At 37.0% G+C, this 10,288-nt stretch overlaps 1 protein-coding gene across 1 annotated transcript; it reads left to right on the top strand.

Annotated features, from left to right (window-relative positions):
• The first annotated feature begins 4,518 nt into the window (after positions 1-4,518).
• On the top strand, positions 4,519-9,890 carry LOC107779760 (ketol-acid reductoisomerase, chloroplastic). The gene is made up of 10 exons (XM_016600245.2): positions 4,519-4,992; positions 5,172-5,264; positions 6,341-6,406; positions 6,560-6,700; positions 7,193-7,420; positions 7,509-7,626; positions 7,701-7,840; positions 7,956-8,123; positions 8,682-8,837; positions 9,294-9,890. Exons 1-10 carry the CDS (start codon positions 4,690-4,692, stop codon positions 9,651-9,653), a joined length of 1,773 nt encoding a protein of 590 aa, XP_016455731.1. The 5' UTR covers positions 4,519-4,689; the 3' UTR covers positions 9,654-9,890.
• Positions 9,891-10,288: the final 398 nt, after the last annotated feature.

Genomic DNA, 10,288 nt, shown 5'->3' with positions numbered 1-10,288 from the left:
AAGTTGAAGAGTTTAAGAAATTTCAAATAATAGTAATGATGCAAAGCATGGAGAAAACAAAGAAGGAGAAAATGAATATCATGACCAAGAAATAGTGAAGTTAAGTCTCTCTAATCCCCCTATGGAAAAGAAAATGCCTCAAAAAAGTTGGCAAAGCATGAGCCAATAAGAGAAAATGAAGTGCTTAAGGAAAGATGAACCCGTTCAATCATAGCATATCCAACCTTAGTCCAAAAGCATTTATTGCATTTTGAAAAAGCCCTACATGATTTCAAGCCGTGCAAGCTTACATTATGGTGATTTACATGAGGGGCAAGCCTACAGTACTTAAAGCCGTACTTGTGATATTCTTTTGAGAGAGATGAACGAACCTTTTACAAATCTTTGAATTGAGTGCTACATTCTTAAGTGAGATAAGCAAACGGAGAGTAGAAGGGGAGGAGTTTGGGATCCACAATGACCTACATGAAAGAGCGAGCTTCCTTGATGAATTAAGTCAACTCTTGATGCTCAAGTGTCACATTAGAACTATTTGTGCTTAAAAGTTCAACCCATTGCCTTGTTAATAATTCATAAGTGTGTGGGTAATTGTTGGTCCCAATTGATGTGTGATTGATGCATTTTTTTTATTAGCTGGAATAGCTCTTAACTTGTGGAGGTGGGAATTACCTTATTTGCTTGAGGACAAGCAAAAGCTTAAGTTTGGGGGAGTTGATGAGTGAAGATTTTGACTACTTATTAGCACCTTTTTGCTTTCGTTTTAGTACAATAACGTTTAATTGTGTTCTCAAAAACTGATGAAATATGCTTAATTGTAGTAATGGTGGAAAATGAACCTCAAAGACAAATCCAACTCAAGAAGGAGTAATCTGAATTAAGGACAAAAACAGGCACAAAAGCTCTAAAGTGCGGACAATAGATTATCATCTGTGGCCGCAGATTGTGCAGAAGAACTTATCAGAGACCTGTGAGAAGTGCGGTCCGCACATGAAATGTGCGGCCGCAGAAGCAAGGCAAGACCGGAAGTTCAGAGAACATGCATATCAAGTTCAATGGAAGTCCGGACCGCACAATTATTGTGTGGCCGCAGAAGATCAGCTATGCGGCCGCAGTTGCATTTGTGCGGTCCGCAAAAGAGCCATGTGCGGTCGCACTAAAAATGTGCGGACCGCAGAAACAGAGAGATGCGGCCGCAGTTCAGAATTGTGCGGCCGCGATAGTCCAATCTTGTCAAGCTGAAATAAAGTGCGGACCACACATGGAATTGTGCGGTCGCAGAACCTCCGAAAGGGCAATTTTATCCGAAAATTTCAGCACTGTATAAATATAAGAGTTTTACTTTTTTAGGTTAACCTTTTGAACTTTTGACATCAGTAGCCGTTTACTTTGCCCCTTTTAGTAGTTGAGCTCTTTGAATATTACTTTTATCATCTTAATCATTAATATGGGTTTCATTATCACTTTTCTTTTCTTCTAAATTAAGCATGAGTAGCTAAATGTTTACTAGGGTTGTGACCCAACCCTAGTGTGTAAACTTAATGGATGTTTGATTTATTGCTTGTTTATAGTTGGGTGTTGATTATCTAGCCTAGTTATTGCTTTAATTTGAAGATTTAATGGTTGCAAACATTATTTCATGCCTATTTGACTTGGTCTCTACTTGAGAAAGAGAGACTTAGTCTAGGAAAACTTGGCTAGCAAGGAATTGGGTCAATCGAGAGATTGATAAGACCAACTAAAGGGTTGAACCTAGAGATAGTAAAACCCGACTTGAGCTTATTATCAACTACTTTGTTCAATAACCATTTGGACTTAAGAAAACCAAATTGGGCAAAACCACTCTCTGACCGAGAGGTATTGAGTGGGTACTTTAGTGTTGATAGCTATAATACACCCCGACCAATAAAACAAGCTTTAAGGATTACAACCCATTAAGCGAACACCTAGGTAAAGGTCATAACCCTAGGCCTTTATATCATTTGAAAAAACAAACAAAAATAATTTCCTAGTTTTGTTCTTAAAATCGCAATTGTAGTTTAACTTAGATTTTTAAACGAAATCCTATATTTTGGAAGTACAAATTAAGATATACAAATCTACATACTAAGATATATACTATTAGCACCCATTCGCATAGCTCCTAGTGGAATTCGACCCCGACTCTGTTGAGTATTATTATTGCATCGACCGTTTTTATATCCTCAAGTAGAGGAGTGAAATTGGACGAGATCAATTTTTGGCGTCGTTGTCGGGGAGCTAAAAAACGGTGTTAGCTATATATTTAGGTGTGTTTTTGGAATATCTTCTTTTCCTTCCTTGTTACTAATATGTGAGTATTGTAGGTGCAATCATGGCAAACAACGAGCTCGAAAACATAGCCGTGGGGGATGTGGACGTTGAAGATGATGCAATGGATGAGGTCCCTCTTGAACCTCAAGCCAATAGATGAGGCCGACCGCCTCAAAATAATGTGCCCGTTCCACCCCCACCTCCACCACGAGCGACTCCACACCGGGTGTTGCCGAATGAAGGGTATGCAAGTGCTATAGTCTCACCCCGTATTAGGTTGGGCAACTTTCAAATAACCAACGTGATGCTCACTTTGCTCAAGCAACGAGGGTTCTTCACCGGTACACCGGGTCAAAATGCATATAAACATTTGAAGGGGTTCGTTGATACATGTTGGGGGAGCAAACAAACAAATGTCTCCGAGGACGCTTTGAGGCTAAGGCTTTTTCCCTTCTCTCTACGGGGGAAAGCCTTAGATTGGTTGGAACGTTTACCAAATCATTCCATTCATATTTGGGATGAACTAGCAGAGAAATTTATTTCAAAGTACTTCTCTCCCAGGCACATGGCCATTATTTGGGATGAAATTCTAGCATTCAAGCAAGAGCCTAATGAACCACTACACGAGATATGGGAAAGATATAGGACAATGGTGAAAGAGTGCCCCTAAACGAAGCACATTTCACCTAAATTATTCTACACGCATGATCTTCAGAAAAATTGTGACATTGGTGTGCAACAAATTCGCTCAAGTGACAATCCGAGAAATTTATTCACAAAATCTTTACCAACTTCAACTTTTGAGAAGATGGTATACAAGATTGGAATGCGGAGACTCAAATATTTAAAACAAGGTTTTTATCAGGGGGAGTAAATATACGCGCTATACTCTTTTTTTTTTTCACAGGGTTTTTCTTATAAGGTTTTTAATGAGACAACTAGTTATACGTATTACTAAATATGTGTACTCTTTTTCCTTCACTGGAATTTTTTCCCACGGGATTTTTCCCAGTAAGGTTTTAATGAGACACATTATCTTTTAATGAACATCCAAGAGGGAGTGTTGTAAATATATTATATTATGGACATTTATTTAGTATTCCATTGTAAATAAACTTCCTGAAGAAGCTTATCCATATGGGACTCCGCCGTAAATATGTTTATCAATTTAGTACTCTATTGGAAATAAGCCTCCTGAAAAAGTTTATCCTTTCGGTATTCCGTTATGGATAAATATTACCCCCGGTATAAGATTATCTATATTTGGTACAATAAGCTTATCCTTTCGGTACTTCGTTATGGATAAATATTACCCCCGGTAGAAGATTATCTATATATGGTACAATAGCATCTTACAAGTAGCTTACACAGCACCTTCCAGTAGTAGCTTATAAGTAGCTTGCAGTAACAACTTACACAACAATTTTCTTGCTTCTATAAATAGAGGAGATTTCAGTTCATTATGTAAATCAGTTTGAAATTGAATAATATACCAGTTTCTCTCTATACTTGTCTTTACTTTATAATTTTATTTTATAACACGTTATCAGCACGAGACTCTGCCATCTCGAGCAAATACTTTGAACGTATTAGAGGTACGAACTTTATTTTTCAAAATAATGTCAAATCTTTCTAAACTTGAATTTGTAGCCCTGGATATATCAGGCAAAAGTTATATGTCTTGGGTGCTTGATGCTGAAATTCATCTTGATGCGATGGGTCTGGCAGACACCATCAAGGACAAAATCAAACATCAAACCAAGACCGTGCCAAAGCAATGATATTAATACGCCATCACCTTGATGAAGGCTTGAAAATGGAATATCTCATTGTTAAAGATCCAGTCATACTGTGGAATAATTTGAAAGATAGTTATGACCACCTAAAGATGGTCGTTCTTCCACATGCACATTATGATTGGACTCATCTAAGGATATAGGATTTTAAATCTATCAGTGAGTATAATTCTGCTATGTTCAGAATTATTTTCCAATTAAAATTATGTGGTGATAATATTACTGATTATGATATATTAGAGAAGTAATTAACTTTATTTTCTAAATTTGTCTGTATTTATATATCTAAATGTGTCAAGGTAACGATATGTAAATTTTAATTAAGTATAATTTAATGTATATATATATTGTTTTTAGAAATTAGTATTTTCTTAAGGTTGTGCCAAAGGCAAATATCAGTTATTATTTGCAAATTGCAATACAACCGAGAAACATATTTCAAGTAGAACAGTATTACCAAACCCTTTTAACCTAGCTAATTACCAGTGCAACATATAAAGGTGACCCACATTTCCTTCGCTTTCTCGCTCCTCGCTCCTCGCTCTCTGCTTCTCTGATCCCTCTCTACAACTTTCACAGGCTTTGGCTGCTTCCCACTTACACCATGGCGGCGGCGGCGGCGGCGGCGGCTACTTCATTCTCCATCTCTACTTCCTCTCCCACTCCTTCATCCAAATCCCTAAAACCTTCCCTTGCCGGTAACTTAGGGTTCCTTTCCTCCTCTACTCCGTCGCTCAAGCCTCTCAGAGCCAAATCGGCCGTTTCATGTGGCAGCAGCTCCAGCTCCGGCGCGGCTCTCGCCGCTCGCATGGTCTCCGCACCTGCTGTCGTCAAAGCCCCTGTTTCTCTCGATTTTGAAACCTCCGTCTTTAAGAAGGAGAAAATCACCCTCGCTGGCCATGATGAGGTACCTTTTTTATTTATTTTAAGAAAACATTAATTTTAAAAATGAATTAATCGAGTATTATTTATCTTGAATGTTAGTTAAATTGACTCTGATTAGCTAAAATTTAGTATCGTCTTTCTTCATCTGTCCGTTTTTGAAGCTTTTGAGCATTATGTTTAATATGTAATATTGTGGTGTAGTACATTGTGAGAGGAGGGAGAGATTTGTTCAAGTATTTGCCGGATGCTTTCAAAGGAATCAAGCAGATTGGAGTCATCGGCTGGGGTTCTCAGGTGAGATATTTCATGGACTCGTTTTTGTTAATTTCACACAGAAATTACTTCACTAATTTGTATTGATTGATTGATGTTCTCAAGTTAGAAATTGATAGTATTTCATCAAAAAGTTAGAAATTGATAAGATGTTTTCTGAGTCAAAGCAATTAATTTGTGGTTGCCATCTTTGCTAAGTAAAAAGTTCCCTTATAATAGTATTTTTAGTGTTGCCAGTCTAAAGTTAAAGGAGAAGATGATATTATTGACATCATCTGGTAGTAAAGATTTTGGTTAATAGATTTTTTTTGAAGATTTCTTTTTCTATAATACTGAAATCTGGCAAATATTCCTCACTTTTTGCAATTTCCTTGTGAGCAATTATATGTTAATGTAATCAGGCACCCAGCTTTGTAACTGTTCTTTTCTGTTGCACTTTCTGAATTGCTTGTAACACTTTATCCTGAGCTGAATTTTTTTTGGCAGTTATAGGATTGTAATCATTAATCATGAATATGGCAAGCTATGTATATCTAATTTAAATATATAACCTGGTTTACATGAGTTATCTTTGTCTTATTTTGGTGAGATAGGATTTGTTTTTTTCCTTATCTATGATATATAACTATTTTCCCTGCTTTGTTTCATGTTTTTTTCTCTCTTCTTCAAGTGTTTTTAAAAGAGAAAGCGAGATATGAAGCAGACGCTTTTTTAAAGTGAATTTATCAAATGTACATGAATTTAGTGGTATAAATATTGAATGGTAATTTTCTTTAAAGTGAATTTATCAAATGTACATGAATTTAGTGATATAAATATTGAATGGTAATTAAATAACTAATTTCAACTTCCAGTGTATGATAATGCTAACATTAATCAAACTCCTCAAAAAGTTGAGTGAAAGAACCGTCAAGCATTCTTTTGGATCACTTTGCCCATCATTACTTGAACTGCACACTTTTCTGAAGCACATGGTTTCACCCGTGAAGAGATATCCCCTCGCTTCACATCGCATTAGGGACAAAGTGATGGATTCTAACAACATTTCTATTTTTTCCATTAGTTAAATTTGCTTAATATATAGCATCTCTTTGTAGGGACCTGCTCAAGCCCAGAACTTGAGGGATTCTCTTGCTGAAGCAAAATCAGATATAGTCGTTAAGGTAATACTTCATCTTCTTCTGCTTTCACCTCGCCATCCCCCGAGACGTATAAAAGTGGAAGATGGTGTTGATATTGTTGTGAATGTGTGAATTGGTTGTTATAGTTTTGGCATGTTATGTTAAGCTTACAAGTGCGATGTCTGTTTCATGCAGATTGGTTTAAGAAAGGGTTCAAGCTCCTTTGCAGAGGCCCGTACAGCTGGGTTTTCTGAAGAGAATGGAACCCTTGGTGACATATATGAGACTATCTCTGGCAGTGATCTTGTGCTGCTTTTAATTTCTGATGCTGCTCAGGTTGGACATTGTTTTAGCCTCTGTGCATTTCCTTTGATAAGTACATTTGGTAATTACATTTTATGGAAGGCTTCCTTCAATAGTTCAATTTGGCTAAAATAGTAGATATCTTTTTCATTGATCCTAAAGCTGTATTTTACTAAGATATAATATACTTTGTGGCATATCATTACTTCATGTCTTTTATTCTTCATCTTTTGAAATCACATTCACGTCACGTTTGGGGTGCTCAAATGTGTGAATTACAATGTTGGGCCAATTCATATTTTGGTATAACTATTGTTAAAACATGAAATATTTTGTTTGGAATCAATGTAAATGGAGATTTTTGGTTTGGGTGGGTGGGGGGGGGGGGGGATTTTAAACTCCACAAATGCTCAAGTGAACCTCTGTGAACAATCTAGATTAATGATTGCTTATCCGGCAGTTTATGCTTTCACCAATGTGCAGACTACTTACTGCTCTGTTTCTAATTTTATGATGTATGTGCAGGCTGATAACTATGAGCAAGTGTTTTCCCACATGAAGCCAAATAGCACACTTGGGCTTTCACATGGATTCCTCCTTGGCCATTTGCAGTCAATGGGCCTTGATTTCCCGAAGAACATTAGCGTGATTGCTGTATGTCCCAAGGGAATGGGTCCTTCAGTCAGGAGATTATATGTTCAAGGAAAAGAAATCAATGGTGCTGGAATTAATGCAAGTTTTGCAGTTCACCAGGTCTGTTTCAATACCTTGTCTCTACTTTCTTTCCCTCAAGCCCTTTCATCTTATGTTCAATGAGATGTGATGCCTTTTACTACTGCAGGATATTGATGGAAGGGCCACAGATGTTGCTCTTGGGTGGTCTGTTGCCCTCGGTTCTCCCTTTACTTTTGCTACTACTCTAGAACAGGAATATAAAAGTGACATTTTTGGAGAACGAGGTTAGTGTGTTTTTCAAGTTTCTTTCTAGCCTATTAAAAAGCCATTATGGTTGAGTAATTGGTTCTCTCGTCAGGTATTTTACTTGGTGCTGTCCATGGAGTTGTTGAGTCACTTTTCAGAAGGTTCACTGAGAATGGAATGAACGATGAACTTGCATACAAGAATACTGTAGAGTGCATAACAGGAATTATTTCAAAGACCATATCAACAAAGGTCGGTTTTATATTTTTATCTTTTTGTAATATTATTATGTTTAGAAAGATTCTTATGTATCATTTTTGTCAAAATCGCCCTAAAATTGTTGCATGCACATGTATCCTTTTTCCAGGGCATGTTGGCTGTGTACAACTCATTGACCGAGGAGGGCAAGAAGGAGTTTGAGGCTGCATACAGTGCTTCATATTACCCCTGCATGGAGATATTGTATGAGTGCTATGAAGATGTAGCTACAGGTAGTGAGATCAGGAGTGTTGTCTTGGCTGGCCGTCGCTTTTATGTAAGTCATTTCTTGAATCTGTAGTTTTATGATAGTTACTTGCCTAGGTTTGAACATCAGTTTTAGTTTTTTTTTTTTAAATTAGGTTTGTGAGAGTTTTTGCAGAGCAATCTGGCCAAATTTGTGCAAATGGATCATCTTTCCAGAAATGTTTTCCTGGAATATTTGGATTAGTTTGTGAGTCCTAACTTTGGGTTTTTAGTTATAAGAAAATAGTGGCAAGTTTGACTCCCGAAAAGAGTTTGTTTTAGACACAAATACAATTAATTCAGGTTTGGAGAACTTTCTAAAAAAAATTATAATCAAAATGGGTCCTTGTTCACCTCTCTCAGCTATGAGAATAACAGAAGGGCATTGGTATTACTCTCTGAATAAGTTTTAAACTGTAATGTTTCTACTACTTAACCAGTGCCTTTTTTGTATTCAATCTTAATAATTTGTCGACATGAAGGAATTTAGTGTTATTATGTGTTGGACTGGGTAATATATAACTTGAAGTTGGTGGTCGAAGAAAAATACCATGATAGAAGGATTTTATCATTGGTTCTGTACATGCAGGAAAAGGAGGGCTTACCAGCTTTCCCAATGGGGAAAATTGACCAAACAAGGATGTGGAAGGTTGGTGAGCGCGTTCGAGCAAAACGACCAGCTGGTGATCTTGGTCCTATGTATCCTTTCACTGCTGGTGTCTTCGTGGCATTGATGATGGCCCAGGTTTGCTTTCCTATTTAGACACCACCCTGTTTTTACTCTTATTTTTACTCTTGAGCCATGGAAGTAGATAATTAACTGTGTCTTTTGGGATGCTAGGAAGAGTTCCCTAGCAACAAGCAACTTAACTTTCATTTCCTCCTTGCTCCTTTTTAAAATAATCTTATTTCTTCTTTTGTTTCAGTCTCTTAGATTTGATGCTTTTAGGATGTGCAACTCTAATGGTGTTGGCATGTCACTCGAGCATCTGAATCTTGGGAAATTGAGAAAGTTATGTTTTTTGAAGGAAATTTTGTCGAGACTTTTCTGAAAGTCAGTTGGATTTGACAAGTTTTTTAAGTCATAAAATCTCAATGTAAAAGTTCCTAAATGATGAGACAATACGTGAATAAGATATGTCCTATTTTCTGACATATCCTTGTAGTCTAACTCTTTTTTGTCTTTGGCAAATATAAACAGATTGAGATTCTGAGGAAGAAAGGCCACTCTTACTCAGAGATCATAAATGAAAGTGTCATCGAGTCTGTAGATTCTCTCAATCCGTTTATGCATGCTCGTGGAGTGTCATTCATGGTTGACAATTGCTCTACAACAGCGCGTTTAGGATCCAGGAAGTGGGCCCCTCGATTTGATTACATTCTCACCCAGCAAGCACTTGTTGCGGTGGACAATAATGCTACTATCAATGGGGATCTTATCAGCAACTTCCTATCAGATCCGATACACGGAGCTATTGAAGTGTGTGCTCAACTGAGACCCACCGTTGATATTTCTGTCACAGCTGATGCTGATTTTGTCCGCCCTGAGCTCAGGCAATAAGGGCTTTGTACGCCACCTTGCGAGGGAGGGAGAATTTTGTGAAATAGTAAGGTGGAGACGTTGTATTAGTGATGTGTGCTGCTATGGAAGCAAGAATACTTGCTCAAATCTCTTAGTTTATAAGAATGTTAGCCCTTTTGGTTTCTTAGTTATGCGAGCACTAGCACTTTCTTTTAAATGTAGCCTTTGCTGAGTAACTGGATAAATAAATTTGAAATTTGGGGAACCTTTCAGCAACTATAATTCGGTAGCAGCACCTTTGAATAGCTAGGCTCAACATAATCTGCATCTGTTGCCTCAAAGAGTGTCCTAAATCGCATCATAAACATCAAATCATATCTTGGCAAAGGACTGATCATAAGGATCTTCATTTGCTACCTAATTGGTGTTATTTATAGCATTGTGGGCGTAATGGTCATTCAATATAAAAGTCATTTTTTTCTCAGAATTGATTTTTTAAGTTATATTTTACCTCTATAACAGTTTGTTTTTACCTATAATAACAATAACCATATTTATAACAGAACGCTCTTTGTAAGATTACTCTTTGTAACAACCATATAGAAGCTTTAAGATTACTAATAATAGTTTTATGAATATGCACACAATTTTTTCCATTAAACAAAGTTTCTATC

This window comes from Nicotiana tabacum, chromosome 2 (assembly GCF_000715075.1).
Source record: "Nicotiana tabacum cultivar K326 chromosome 2, ASM71507v2, whole genome shotgun sequence".
Taxonomy (NCBI): domain Eukaryota; kingdom Viridiplantae; phylum Streptophyta; class Magnoliopsida; order Solanales; family Solanaceae; genus Nicotiana; species Nicotiana tabacum.
Note: the sequence above shows the minus strand (reverse complement) of the source record. Positions and strands in the feature narration are given on the sequence as shown.

Bases quoted from the DNA above. Each gene is read 5' to 3' on its own strand.
- LOC107779760 (XM_016600245.2), top strand. From the start codon at position 4,690: ATGGCGGCGGCGGCGGCGGCGGCGGCTACTTCATTCTCCATCTCTACT. The intron at 7,841-7,955 runs GTCGGTTTTATA...TCCTTTTTCCAG, and splicing joins CAAAGACCATATCAACAAAG to GGCATGTTGGCTGTGTACAA. The intron at 8,838-9,293 runs GTTTGCTTTCCT...AAATATAAACAG, and splicing joins TGGCATTGATGATGGCCCAG to ATTGAGATTCTGAGGAAGAA.